This window comes from Notolepis coatsorum (assembly GCF_963971535.1).
Source record: "Notolepis coatsorum genome assembly, chromosome: 4".
Classification (NCBI taxonomy): domain Eukaryota; kingdom Metazoa; phylum Chordata; class Actinopteri; order Aulopiformes; family Paralepididae; genus Notolepis; species Notolepis coatsorum.
The window spans coordinates 141129304-141144596 of record NC_140168.1 but is presented as its reverse complement, the minus strand read 5'-3'; the positions used below and the strand labels follow the sequence as shown (position 1 = coordinate 141144596).

The following is a 15293-nucleotide window of genomic DNA, read 5'->3' as shown; positions in this document are numbered from 1 at the left end:
TTTCATAGCGTGCATAAGTACACATATACTATCGATAATCTAGCGTTTATTTGAAAACTATTCATAAATAGGCCGAAAAATGACTGTGTTTTGTGTATTACAGTAGAAAGAAACTAGGGTTTTTCAAAATGGTATAAAACGGAAATGAACAGATTAAAAAAAAACAATCCGTTTCGACAATGTTGACTGCAAACAAGTCATTGATAAGCGACGGCCACATTAGACACATAGCCATCATTTAAGATGTAGTTTATGCGTTCGCAAATATGATAGCTCTATCATTGAAGTGGGTGGCGGCATTCAAGGGGGTAAATAGGAAAATGCGGCCGGCACGGAAAGTGTTAATACAGGGTATACCTCCCAGCCCTAACTCAAAGCATAGGGGCGAAACTCGACTCCATTCATAGCTAATGGAGATGCCTATAGTGCATTTTCACTTACTATGTTCTCTTTTTATATATATATTATATATATGACCGTATTATCCCTGTTATTTCTGCTGTTGGAAACTGTCTAGACAAGATATTATGAATGTAATGTAATGAATGTAAACAGCTTGGCACACAACCACACATGTTAGCCTGAAATCATTGACTGTTGACTTTTGGAATGTTGTTTTGAGTTTTTGCATTCAAATGAACTACCTCACTTGATTCTTGCAGCTGTAAATTGGTGTGACGTGACAGATTAGGGGTCAGGGAGGCTTACTTTTAGGAATTGTTTTCAGTCACATGAAAGTAACAAAATATGATTTTGATTGGATTTTCGCTGCACATCCAGGAAATCTGCCAATTTTACGACCATACTAGCAAAAGAAATGTAATAGAATTATGAAACTTTTTTAATACCCTGCAGATACCCTGACATCCCTTCTAATGGAAACGATACACCCAATGTTGAATATGTGTACTACAAAGAGCTTTCCACAGCGGCGAGGATGTAATGGAACTGAAATAGACCATCTGGGTTATTTTTATGTACTTGTTTGTTATTTCAGATTGTAGACTACACACTGGTCAAGCCACTCCTCATACAGTGTAAACATATACTGATAGATTCTGAGCGCAGATTATTTGTTAACGTGAGGATCACATTTCAAGAGTAAAACATCAAGTCTTCCATTTGTAATTACATTCAACAAGCTGAAGCGAGTACCACCTCCGACGAAGAACCATACAAGTCCCCTTGGCGTTTATCGAGGAACAATGTGTGCAAACGTTATTATCTAAAGATGGTAAGTTAACTCTTAAGCCTACGAGCCCCTGGGGCCCCATTAACCACTGCTGCTTCTCTTTACTGTCACTGAGTATTTGCACTATTGAAGAAAGCTTGGCACCGTCTGAAAGCCAAGGAGCTGAGCTTTCTTCACATGTCTTATTACGGTAATCCAAAAACTGCAGGAGTTATTGAGGAAGTAAACGCAGGTAGAATTCTACCTGCTTCAAGGTCAACCACCAAGGTCAAATTCCGCCTAGACATAAATGAGCCTAAGAAGAATACATCTAAAAGGCATTGCCGTTGCATAATAGTTCCAAGTTCAAAATGTACATGTGCAAAGTTAAATTGATGTTCAATTGCAGTGTCTACTTCACTAAAAATCCAATTCGATTTGTTTTTCTTGTGTAAAACGGTTTGATACAGTCAAAACATACAGTAAAGTTAAAACAATAACATATTGAAAGCTGAAGTAGTTCTGAAAAAAAGGGTGATAAGCACTTACTCACAGCACATTCTCTGACAATTACACAGCAATAACAACTACATACCAAGGTGGACTGTCAGGCTTAGGTTTAAAGGGGTAGAGTATTGTGTCCATTCATAGTTAAAGACGGCAGAGGATGAGTACTTTCTGGTGATGTATCACATTCACACTCCCCAAGTGATTTGGATCGATTGTAAAACTACAAACACATGGGCTGCACAGACAATTTCAGACATACAGTATATGGTTCTTCAGTGTCAGGGTTCAGTTGTGCATCATAATCTTGACTAAGCCCCAAAACTGTAAACATTCTGACACAAATGAATTTATTTGGTTTGAGCATGATTTGTCATGTCCTCTGAAAGATGAATCTGAAAACATTTTGGGTTATTATTCCCTTAACACTTTGGCTGCCATGGGTTAAATTCATTATCAACCGTAGGTTGCCGGCTCTATTTGTCTATAGAGAAAGTCCCCTTCTTTGCAGGGCTATAACTTTTTAAATTCTATTGCTACATTGCCATTATTAGGGCCCATTCAAAGTCCTATATGTATTGTTCATTGTGTAGCAACGTTAAACTTTTTCATTCACATATTCATAGTAAAGTATGGTCTAATGTATAAGTATGTTTTCATCTCTTTCTGCAGCGTTCTCCAGAACGTGATCTATAGCCCCAAATACATTATATTGATGATGCAATACAGTTTTATGGCAATCAGCGCGATATAAAAAATTCCAACTAGACGTACTTCTAGAAGTTACTACACGTCATCTGATGTTGACCGGATGGGCTAGGGGGCATTTATAATTCTGTGGGCAGCGTTATACCAATCATCTAATGTGGGTCAAATGTTGATAATAGCAGTTAGTATCGAAGACGGTAACTTTACACGCTAAAACTCACCCCAGTCTCCGCGCGCCGTTGGGCGATCATCGTAGAGTAGAAATTTTATCATTATGGGATGTAGATTTACCCGGTCCATCTCCAGCTTGTATAATGGTATATACATCCAAATCATGTTGTTTATCGAGTTATTGGCAATCGATCGCTGTGTATTGTGACGAGCTAGAATGCCGGGACCTATAGCGAGTGCCCGTAAGTAATACGGCCGTCCAGCACAACCTCTATGGCACTTCCTGTTAAGCGATTGCGCCGATCGGCCACCAGATGGCGCTCCTGAACCGCCAGAGCTCAGTGGGTCCTCCTGGTGGATCTCAGGCCAGCGGAGGGGACATATGAATCCGATCCCAGATTTTTGAAATATTGATATTAAAGACGCTGTAAAGCGTCTTCGGCAACTTGAGCATGGCCGGGAATGACGTGTTTAAGCGTTTCCCGGCACCCAAAGTGTTAAGAGGATCCTGCAGTCAAGCATGTGTTTAACCCTTTCACTACCACACTGCAGAAGGTTTACCCTTTCACTACCACACTACAGACGGTTAACCCTCTGTAGTGTGGTAGTGAAAGGTTAAACTTCTGTAGTGTGGTAGTGAAAGGGTTAAAAGGTTGACATTTATAAAACCAATTTCTGTGACATATCCAGATATATTATGGTTATGTACCATTTCCCATGACTTTTCCAGGCTTGGAAATCCCAATCTTTAAATCCCATTAGCCTTTCCATGACCCAAGGTAAAGTAATCTTAAAAAGGTGCACTATGTAGTTTTGTCAGTCAGATAAATTAATAATTTCTAAGGTATAAAGAACTGAATAAAACAAACTGTCCTCAAGAGGATCACCGGAAACACCGTTTGAAGCTACAAATCTTCCTGAAAAAGTTACTATTTCAAGGCAGGGCCTGCAATTTTGTTAAAAAACATAATATTCTAGGCTTACATTTGGTTCACAGCGCCTAGACATGTCGTTTTCATTTATAACTTGAGAATAATTCTCGAAATTACAATAAATGTCTTGCAGGCTCCGCAAACAAACCCCCTCCTCTGAAACCACAGTGTACTGTACATAAGAAAACAATAATAATCATAATCAAACGGCAGAAGGGTCACTAGTAAAGTTTCTCCATGACGACGATATCCTCACAACAATCTCAAGTCAGTCGGTGAGTCTTCTCTCGTCACTCTAGACGTCGTAAAACAGGCGGACGAGGTGATAGCGGATCCCGAACGCCAGCACGCTCCCCGTGGCCTGCAGGAGCAGCATGGTGGCCGTGAGGTCTCTCTCGTGGGTGGGGCCCCGCACCATCAGCACCAGGTTGATTAAGGTCATGTTGTTGCACTCCACGAACCCGTCGTCCTCCTCATCTGCGTCCCGCCGCACCTCCAGCACCCTCAGTAGCTCCGCGCCTCTCAGGACCAGGGCTCCCAGTTTGGAGAGGTCCCTCCTTTTGAACTTAGAGTAGCTCATCCCCAGTTTGCCTGTGTCCGGGTTCAGCCTGGGGAGCCGGTGTCTCGGACAGGGGATGACGTGGAACAGCTGAGGCAGGGAGTAGACGAAGTTCACCACCTAGAGAGAGAGAGAGAGAGAGAGGAGAGAGACTGTATGAATTAATCCCTGGGTGGCAAGTTCAGGGCTTTCCCAAACAATGGTATAGGTGTGGCAGCGCCACTATGACAATGCGTCAGCGCCACCATGTGTTTAAAAATATATATATTTATTTATTTTTGCAGTGAAAGCTTGGGGCCAGCTTATACACACTGTACTTAAACTAGTATATAAATAACTTATTTGGAACTTTTGTTTGCCATTTTATTGAAATTATGTTTTTAAGTTGCAGGAAATTACAGCAAATGGCCTTCTATATGGCAATTTATTTTGCCTCGCAAAAAAAAGAGAGAGAGAAAGTAATTAAGTATATATCCTGGGGAAAGCCCTGAAGTGGATGTTTTGTCAGGAGCCATGTATCCCAGACACACTGTCGGTGGCACCACGCGTGCAATAGGAGACCTTATTTGTGGTGGGCCTGTTTTATATCGCGGTGGAGCTGCCAGTTCCACACGCACATCTACAAAGGAGGAGGTCACCATAGCCCCTTTCGTGACTGTGATGCACTGAGTGAATCCACAGTCACTTCCTAGCCCATAGCCAACCAACCTAGGTTTACCATGAAGGACTGGTTCTGCCCGAACCGTTTGTTATACAAGTATCACAGAGACATTTCAAAGGTTCTCACAGTTGCACGAGGGTTTCGGACAGAGATACGTGATGGTTTGAAAGCTCTGCATTGCTAATAAACATTTTAAATAATTTTTATAAACGTGTAAACATCACAGAGGCAGCGTTGCATGCTGGGTGCACCAGGCATGTCACAAATGCAGAATAAGAGAAGAAGCAAACGCTGCCTCTGTGATGTTTACATGTTTATATATATTTTTTTTTTTAAATGTTTATTAGCAACGCCAAGCTTTCAAACCATCACGGATCTCTGTCCGAAACCCTCGTGCAACTGTGAGTACCTTTGAAATTTCTCTGTGATACTTGTTCAGTGATATGGCTAGCAATGGAAATACATTCAAGATGGTAGTTATATACACCTGGCAGGTAATTACATGACACGGCAGGAAATGACATCACGACGCAGGTGTGCCTGTGCAATGTGACCAAAGGAATGACCTATCAAAGTAGAGTCTAATCATAAATCCACAAATTATACATATATATAAATATATCTATATCAGGAACATATCTATATTATAAACAAAACAAAACAAAATGACCAGAAACTTGATATATAACATAACATGCCCTTAGTTTCTAGGGCTAATTGAGTCCCACTCCCTTTACATATTTAATTAAATAGTTTCAAATTATACATTGAGCATCCTTGAGAAACATACCTCTTGTTAAGAAACAAACAACAACTTTATTAAACCAGAAATAATAATGTAGGTATAAGGAGGTTAGAGGAAACGGGTTAAAACGTTCTCTTCATTCATTCCTCTAGGTTCGATGCAATTGAACAGGTGGATATAATAACATTCACGTTGCAACAGCAACTTGTGTCCGTCTCCACCTCTCGCGGGCCTGAGTACTAACTCTAGTCCCATATATTTGAGATCGCTGACGGTATGTTTACACTTGGAGAAATGTAGAGCTACCGACGACTTGACATCTGAATTTCTCACAGCACATTTATGTTAACTGATTCTTGATTTAAAGGCTCTCGTTGTTTTGCCCACATAAGAAAAATTACAAGGACATTTTAGCAAATACACCAGATTAGACGAATTTTTTATTTGGTCTGGTTCATCATCTGATCTTTTAGCCTTCCTTGAGTACCTGAACACCTGTAGAGAAACGATAAAGTTTACATTGAAGTTTGATATGCATAATTTACCTTTCCTCGATGTTCTGATCAAGAAAGCCCCTAATGGCATCTCATTACACAGCTTTTTAAAAAGGAGACAGACCGTAACTCGTTCTTGCATTATTCCAGTTATCACACCCCAGCCTTGAAGAATAGTCTACCTTATAGCCAAATTCTTCGTTATAAGAGAATATGTGACACTGACGACAGATTTAATGCACAAGCAGACGTTCTCCGTGGCAGTTTCCACGAAAGAGGCTACAGTGCCGATTTGACACTCAAAGCCCTGAACAAAACCAAACTTATCGATAGGGCCACGTTGTTCACCCCCAGAAAGAAAGAAGATAAAACAGACAAAGTATCTTATGTGTTTACTTACAGCCCTATCACGAGAGACACACGGAGTATTGTCAATAAATATTGGCATATTCTGCAGTCCGACCCTCTTATAGGGGCAGCGTTTCAACATTCGCCTAACTATTTTTATAAGAGACAAGCGAATCTATCTAATCTCCTAGTCAAAACTGACTTGTCCTTAAAGAAACCTTCTCATTTTATGTCTAATATCCCAGATAGTAATTTTCCCTGTCAAGCCTGTGTACAGTGCCAAGGCATGATTAAGGTAAATTTTTCGCACACCCTAAAACGGGGAAAAATATACCTGTCAAAGGACGGATTACGTGTAATTCGTCTAATCTGGTGTATTTGCTAAAATGTCCTTGTAATTTTTCTTATGTGGGCAAAACAACGAGAGCCTTTAAATCAAGAATCAGTGAACATAAATGTGCTGTGAGAAATTCAGATGTCAAGTCGTCGCTAGCTCGACATTTCTCCAAGTGTAAACATACCACCAACGATCTCAAATATATGGGACTAGAGTTAGTACTCAGGCCTGCGAGAGGTGGAGACAGACACAAGTTGCTGTTGCAACGTGAATGTTATTATATCCACCTGTTCAATTGCATCGAACCTAGAGGAATGAATGAAGAGAACGTTTTAACCGGTTTCCTCTAACCTCCTTATACCTACATTATTATTTCTGGTTTAATAAAGTTGTTGTTTGTTTCTTAACAAGAGGTATGTTTCTCAAGGATGCTCGATGTATAATTTGAAACTATTTAATTAAATATGTAAAGGGACTCAATTAGCCCTAGAAACTAAGGGCATGTTATGTTATATATCAAGTTTCTGGTAATTTTGTTTTGTTTATAATATAGATATGTTTCTGATATAGATATATTTATATATGTGTAATTTGTGGATTTATGATTGGACTCTACTTTGATAGGTCATTCCTTTGGTCACATTGCACAGGCACACCTGCGTCGTGATGTCATTTCCTGCCGTGTCATGTAATTACCTGCCAGGTGTATATAACTACCATCTTGAATGTATTTCCATTGCTAGCCATATCACTGAAGAAGGACATAGTCCGAAACATGTCTGTTTCCTATTCAGGCTGCCATTAAAAACATTGAACCTGAGAGTGCTGGTCCGGCTATCCTGCTTTTTGATATACTCAACTTTATGGGATTACAGCACCCAGTGTCAGAACTTGAGAGCACGGTCTAACTTGACTACTCTGTGATACTTGTATAATGAACGGTTCGGGCAGAACCAGTCCTTCATGGTAAATCTAGGTTGGTTGGCTATGGGCTAGGAAGTGACTGTGGATTCACTCTGTGCATCAGTCACGAAAAGGGGCTAGAGTAGAGGTCACCACTGACCTGAGGGATGAAGAAGAGCAGCATTGTCTTGCTGAAGTGTCCCAGGATGCCCACCACGGCGAAGGTCATCCCGGCGAAGTAGCAGAATGTGTCCCCCACGAACACGGACGAGGGGTACCAATTGTGGTAGAACAGCGCCAGTGTGGTGAAGAAGAACGGTATCATCAGGTAGAGGGAGAAGACGTGGTCATCCCCGTGGTCGCCGCTCAGCTCCAGCAGGTTGAAGATGATGATGGAGGCGGATATGAACAGGGCCTGGCCCGACTCCAGGCCGTTGATGCCCGCCAGGATGTTGATGGCGTTGGTGCAGAACACCGCCAGCATCCCCATGTAGACGTAGTAGAGGATGCCCAGGTCCAGGTGCAGGCCCAGGAGGACCCGTGCGGGCTTGGGCACCACGATGACGGTGTTGCCGAAGTTGGTGAAGAAGACCATGAGGAGGGGCAGGGACGCTATGGTGGGAAGCAGGAGCTTGTGTCTCCAGCGGAGGTTCAGCACGTCGTCGGCAAAGCCCAGGAAGATCATGCAGCAGATGGCCAGCAGCGCGCCGATCAGCTGGACGAACTCACCGTGGGGGAAGGCGTCACACTTGTCCAGCAGGCAGCCGAGGAAGGGCACCGGGATGAAGCAGAAGAGGATGATGAGGAACACCGTCCCGCTGATGACGCCCTGGGATTCCGGCACTTGCTTTTTGGATGTTTTGTTCAGGTCCACGCCGTACAACCTGTATTGTATTGACAACCGACCGCCGGAAGGTTAGGACCAGCCAACTAAGAAGAACTGAAACAGTGAATAAGCGCTGTTTAAATATGTTTGTTAATCTAAAACCTGAACTCAACCTGGTTTCAGGTCAGCTGATAACCAGATGAATAACCAATGAACATTGTTACCCAGTTGAAAGAGTGGTACCCTTCCTGCTGACTTGTACAGAACTTGTATGTCGCTTTGGATAAAAGCGTTCAGCTAAATGACTCAAATGTAAAATGTAAATGTACAGTTACCTGGCCGAGATGAAGTGGTCTCTGAAGGCCGGGATGAGCTTCAGTGTGGCCAGACACCCGAGTGCAGACAGAACACAGTTGGTCGCCAGCGGCAGGACTGGTATCTGTGACATGTTTTCAGCATTGAAATTCATATATTGATGATGAAAATAACACACTGGTCAAGTTCTTCCTGTAAATGACCAGGAAGTAGCAGGTAGCTACAGCGACCCTGTTTGTTGTGTCTGTTGTCAAAAGTCAGTGGGTTGTTGTTGTTGTACACGTCACGACTTCTTTTTCGTGTAGCGTGTAGCTAGACGGAGCCACGGCGTGTTGCTGCCCCCTACAGATTAGACATGTAACAACAAGCCAGGCTGGATATAGGTTACAGGTTATAGGTTATTTATAGCCAGGTATATTTATTATGTTCTTCCTTCTCGTCTCTGACCAAGGGATCTATACAAAAAGGACGGGTCAACACGTCAGAATACCAGCAGCATTTGGTGCCAGTTCTATTGAAGCCTATGGGATATAATAATAATAATAGTAATAATAATAATAAATAATACAGTACACGCTATATTGATTGATTGATTGAAAACTTTATTTAACAGATTGCAGAATGGGTACAATACAGTACCGCTCAATACACACAATTGTTAAGGGGATGCAGACCAGAGAAAGACTTTCGTCTAGTTTACATCAGGGTGCCCCATTTTCAATTCATGACATTTATGACATACACTCATGACATACAGATATAATAATAATAATGATAATAATAACTTTATTTGTATAGCACCTTTCATACAGGGGATTGCAGTTCAAAGTGCTTTACATCAGTAAGAAATAATACATCAAATCAGTGTAAAACAAGCAGAGCTAAGCATAAAGTGGGATAAAATAATGTAGATATATTAATCAAATCATATCAGAACCTCATGTTCTGCAGTACAGTACTGCAACTGTATACAGTACTGTTACATCCAGACATTTATGACATACAAGATATACAAATATACAGCACTGTTTAAGAGACAGAGATCATAAAATAAAATATATACATTCGAGGGGGAAGAAACTGCACATTGGAGGGGGTAGGGGTTTGGACATTTACCGGGGCCAGTTTCGAATTGCAGTCTCCTGTTATGATGGCACCAGGTAAGTGTAGAGTTCCAATAGTGGTTGGCAATAAGGAGACGGAGAGTAGGTTTGTTCTTCACAATTCGGGTATCCTCTTTATTAGGAACAACCGTAGAGCAGTTTAGGTAAATAGGAGTACTGATCAACAGAGAACAAAAGGATAGAATGCTAGTTACTGCAGCACTTGTCTCTTGGTACCGCCGCATACTGGTTCTGGAGATTGTGTGAAGAGCCGACGAGGAACAAAGAAGACAGGAGTTATTTGAGGGCAACATACCAGACATTCCACACGTTCCACAGAGTGACAGCCAATACCAGGTGACAACCAATAATACAATCGAGGGAGAGGAAAGTGACAGGATGGTAGCCGGGATCTCAGGTCAACCAGACCCGAGAACCCAGAACGTTAGTCTCCCGTAGGTGCTCTTTGAGAGCAGTTTTGAAGGAGGGTAGGGATTCACATTATTTTACGGCTGTGGGTAGGGCGTTCCACATTGATGTGGCATAATTGCGATACGTGTTTAGTCCCTTGTTTGAGCCGAATCTGGGTTGAACATGATTTGTGGAGCTCCCTCTGGTGTTGTGGTCATGGAATTCACTGACCTTTGGGAAGTATTTCGACATGTACATGGGTACCTGTGTGGTGTAGTGTATCTTGTAGACCAGGCCCATTGCAAGTTGCTGTACTCTGTCGTCTACTCCAAGCCATCCTAGGTTGTCAAAGTGGGCAGGGGTGAAGTGGGTTCTAGGAGTAAGGTCAAGCAGTCATATCAGGTCATATCAGGAAATATACATTAACCAATATATCAAACGTTAGCAAGTTAACAATGCAACACATTGCAGATGATTCTGACATCTGAGGTTTAAATTTTTTTTTTTTTAACTTTGACCAGTCAGCTGGTTCTTTTAGCGTTTATCGCTTTTTCATCGCATTCATACTTGGTCAAGTTCGACCGACAGAAGCAGGCTGAAAGGGTTCAGATGGGGGGGAAGACACTCTGGGAAAGGCACGGCTGCCGTCCGGGATTCGAACGCGCTCAGCCCCAGATCCGTGACGAGCACGGTTGTCCACGGCGCTGAAATAGCACTCGCGGTACGTGGTGAGCTACTGGAGCTCCCCGAGGTTTAAATTGTTTAAATGACTGTTGATCCCATTCAACTCAATGTCGGCCAAACTGAATGTTTGCACACTTGGCACCAACGTGAGTTCACGCGCTGCACGTGACATGATGATGACCCTTCCTTATTTTATAGTTTCATTGTCTCTCCTCTCTCTTGTTGATTACTTTTGCTCATCTGCAATTTGTTGCATTGTTAACAATTGTTAACGTTGTTTGATATATTGGTTGAAGTATATTTCCTCAGATGAATCTCCCTTTAGAAAAGATATATTTAGAACGGACACCAAGGTATGGCACCAAGCAGCAGAGCATAGAAGAACGCTAATATTCTGACCCTTCTTTCTTTTATAGTTTCCATGAATTAATGAATGAATGAATGAATGAATGAATGAATGAAAACTTTATTTAACAGATTGCAGTATGGGTACAAAACAGTACGGCTCAATACGTGCAATTGTTAAGGGTCAGACCAGAGAAAGACTTTCGTCTTGTTTACATCAGGGTCCCCCATTTTCAATTCATAGTGACATTTATGACATACACATGACATTATGACATTTATGGCCTTGATACTCTATTATCTAGCTGTAAACTACATATCCCGTGATGCATCACACTACGTCAGAGGTCAAAAAGTCGTGGGTCAGTCAGTCGGTGAGGCGGCTGTCAGCAGAGAACACATCCAGTCGGTATATTTACACATTCTGGTTGCATCTTGCGTCAACAGAGGAGTAGAATAAGCTTGTATCTTTCAACATCACTTTCCAACGGCTTTTACTTTTCGCAACGAACAGCAGAAACTGACAACATTACAAAACAAACCACAAGCTAGCTCGTTAGCCAGTAGCTACCCCTGCTGTCATCCACCACCACTGTAGCGCTATTAAGATATCTTCTATTCAGTCGGTCATTTTTCTCGTCTTGATTGAGCAAAGATTTGGTTAATTAAACCTCCCTTGTTGTTATTAATCGTCGGAAACACAACAACCTGTGATCAAGACAAGCTAAGTAACCATCATGCTGCTGAGGAAGGTGAGCCAGTCCGTCCTGCGCATTCCTCCCGTGTTATCTACTGGGTAAGTTAATTAATTCATAACTTTTGAACAATAGATGCTATTTCTAATCTGTCAGCTGTTCTATATTGCAAACAATATTGTCTACATTCCATTCATTACACATACATCTGAATAAAGCAAGGAAAGTGCTTGAAAATTAGTTCAAGTGCAACTACATATGAACCATGATAATAAAAATTATGATGATAATCATACACTTATTTGTATATCATTGGAAAGCCCTAGTTGTTAGCTTCAGAATGGTACCAAATATGAGGTACTTTGAAATACCCAGTAACTAATGATCTATCACAAACCAATGCAAGTTCATGTTCAGGGATTTCCTAAATGGACCAGAGGATCCCTAAGAGTTATGAATGAGAATGAATGCACATTTGTTGTTACTTAATAAAGCCACGGCTATAATGTTTATCATATCTTGTCTCATTGTAACAGGGCTCCACGTCGAGCTACCCAGAGTAGCCGCCCGTATGCGAGCCAAGCGGCAGAGGTAATAACAATCCTGTTTTTCTTTTGTTTTATAATTTTCTTGTATCTGGTCATCGAGACGGGTATCAGGGTTTTTGTGACATTGTTCAACCAAGGTTGAATATTTCCCCTGCGTCGGAAAATGCGTCCCGAGCTGCTGTGTGCTTGAAGCTCATAATAAACCACCATAGCAGTACTGTCTATCTGTATGTCATGTATGTTATGATGAATTGAAAATGGGGGACCCTGATGTAAACGAGACTAAAGTCTTTCTCTGGTCTGCATCCCCTTAACAATTGTGTGTATTGAGCGGTACTGTATTGTACCCATTCTGCAATCTGTTAAATAAAGTTTCAATCAATCAAACCCCTGTCCAAACTGGGGGAAAGTTCACAGCATGGTCACGTGATGCACCGGCTGGTCTATAAAGGTGACACTGCTCTATGTTGGGCACACATGTTTATGTTTATGCATAAGTGTTACTTGATGAAGATATATTGATGGTCTTATCTCACACTTATCTAAATGCAAATAGCCCAAAAAAAAATTATCATGGAGGTTGAAAGCTCGCTGAATGATTGCTGCTTGACCTGACTGGATGTGTGTCCTTGGCTGCCATTACCTCTAGCCTCCTTGGAAGCTTTCATGTCACATTCCACTTTGGACAGTCGGGTGCTGTGCCTCTATGGGATGCCATAGCTCTTGCTGGCAAAACTGGCAGACATTGGCATTTTATGTTTTGTGTTTGCTAAATTCAGAAGCATTTTCTCAAAGTCATACTGTACATGTCATTCAGTTTACCTCAGAAAATTTACGAGAGGCTGCAAAAACACTAAGTAAATGTTATTTAATCTGTTTATATTGTGATGTATTTTGGGAATTGTCTTTCTTTCTTTATCTTTTTTAGGATTCTTTTTTTTAGCATTAAACTATTTCTTAATATTTTAATTTAAGTCTATATTTTGTGTGAAGGGTGCACTAGCAAAGTATGATTTTAATGAAAAGATTAAAATGAATGAGAAAAAAATGAAAATATTATAAAAAAAAAAAAAAAACTTACTATCATGCAATTGTCCTAATAAACTAACCTACACTGTAGCACTCAACACTTTGATGAACATTGTTACTCAGCTGATGGAGTTGTGCCCTTCCTGATGACTTGTCGTACAGAACTTGTAAGTCGCTTTGGATAAAAGAGTCAGCTAAATGACTAAATGTAATGTTCACACTGAGGCCATTTTGCTCTCATGCCATGCTCAGTCAGGTTAGGTTCCTTTTCACCCTGTTCCCACCCAACCTGAGCAAGCCATAAGAGCAAAAATGGCTGCTGTGTGAATATGGTCAATTGATTCAGTTCTCATTCTCTCTCCAGGCAGTATTGGACAAGACAGCAGCAGTGGGTAGTGATGCTGCCTCCGGTGCAAAGGCGGATAAGAAGCCGGCCATTGTAGTATGTTAACTTCTATAGCATCATGTCTGTACTCTAGTCCAGTGGTTCCAAAAGTGGGGTGGTCGCCAGATGATTTCCAAAAAAAAAAAATATATATATATATATATATATATTTTTTTTTAATGCAGTCAGGCCACTCAACTTAGAAGCAGGCCAGGCCATTGTTTCTAGTTGCAGCGGCGCAATAAAGCATTACATCACGCGCAGGAGTGGGTTGTGAGAATTAGACCATGCCTACAGGCTAGGGGTGGTTGTTAGACCCCCCCTAGGCATGGTCTAATTCTCACAACCCACGACTGCACGTGGTGTAATGGCTTTTATACAACTGGCGCATTCATCCAACCTTATTGCTATACAATAAACACACATTAATTGAAGATCTATTGAGAACCATCCTCAGAAAAAGTAGTTCCCAAAAAAAATAAGAAGTTGCCTCCATGTGGAAGCAGCTCGGAAGTGCATCCAACTGTTCTCAGTAAGACATCCAACTGTCTTTCCTCTAGACATCCAACAAACTAAGACATCCAACTGTCTCTCAACTAGACATCCAACAAACTAAGACATCCAACTTTTGTTTAGTTTTGAACCTACTTTCTATAGAACTTCATTCTTAGATGCTTCTATAGAAAGTAGGTAAAACAAATAAAAAAAGTTTTCTTTGCCCTATAAGAGTTAAAAAAAATTAAAACCTACTTTCTATAGAAGCAGCTGGGAGGTGCGCTGTTTTAAGTGGGCGTGGGTTATTGAATTGATTGATTGCTAATTTTATTACTGTCCGCCTTGTTTCCAACTGGTTAAGTTTAGGCACTCTTTCGAAGTCGCTCTCTTTCGAAGTTGGTTAAGGTTAGAGTTTGGAATCAGGGCTGGTGGTCTATCGCCCTGCTCTAAAGACAAACTCTAACCGTAACCAACTTCGAAAGAGAGCGACTTCGAAAGAGTGCCTAAACTTAACCAGTTGGAAACAAGGCGGACAGTAATACAATTTGCAATTAATCAATCAATCAATCAATTCACGCGATTTTAATTTTGTTCCACAATGACTCATGACCCATCAATTACATCATCCAACATTGTTTAAGAAACTAACACATTCGCCGTGACAGAATCGTTTTTCATTTAGTCTTTATGACCCTATCACTATATCCTTTCGTAATGTTTACTGTCCGGCGTGTCCGCCATCTTGCTTTCACTTCTAAAAACTCGCATGGCGGAGTGATGGTAATGCGGTTGTGGGTGGGTCCTGGGACCAAGAGCGTGGGCTTATTACAAATACCCATGTGTAACTTGACTGTTTCAGCCAATCAGAATCCAGAAATGTGCATGCCGTTGTATAATAGTTAGATAACCTAGGTGGGGAAC

General features: G+C 41.3%; 2 protein-coding genes across 2 annotated transcripts in view; one reads left to right on the top strand and one right to left on the bottom strand.

The window, feature by feature from the left end:
* Positions 1–854: 854 nt before the first annotated feature.
* On the bottom strand, positions 855–8926 carry LOC311227086 (UDP-N-acetylglucosamine--dolichyl-phosphate N-acetylglucosaminephosphotransferase-like). Its single transcript, XM_084312613.1, has 3 exons — positions 8698–8926; positions 7697–8420; positions 855–4168 (listed from the first exon to the last, which is right to left on the bottom strand). The coding sequence occupies exons 1-3, from the start codon at positions 8829–8831 to the stop codon at positions 3785–3787; spliced, it is 1242 nt and encodes a 413-aa protein (XP_084168739.1). The 5' UTR covers positions 8832–8926; the 3' UTR covers positions 855–3784.
* A 2655-nt stretch (positions 8927–11581) lies between these two features.
* Positions 11582–15293, top strand: part of acadvl (acyl-CoA dehydrogenase very long chain) — an 82291-nt gene continuing 78579 nt past the window's right edge. The window contains exons 1-3 of the mRNA XM_084311680.1: positions 11582–12016; positions 12452–12506; positions 13857–13934. Coding sequence (XP_084167806.1) covers positions 11958–12016; positions 12452–12506; positions 13857–13934 — 192 coding nt within the window. The 5' untranslated portion in view covers positions 11582–11957. The remainder of the gene's footprint in view (positions 12017–12451; positions 12507–13856; positions 13935–15293) is intronic.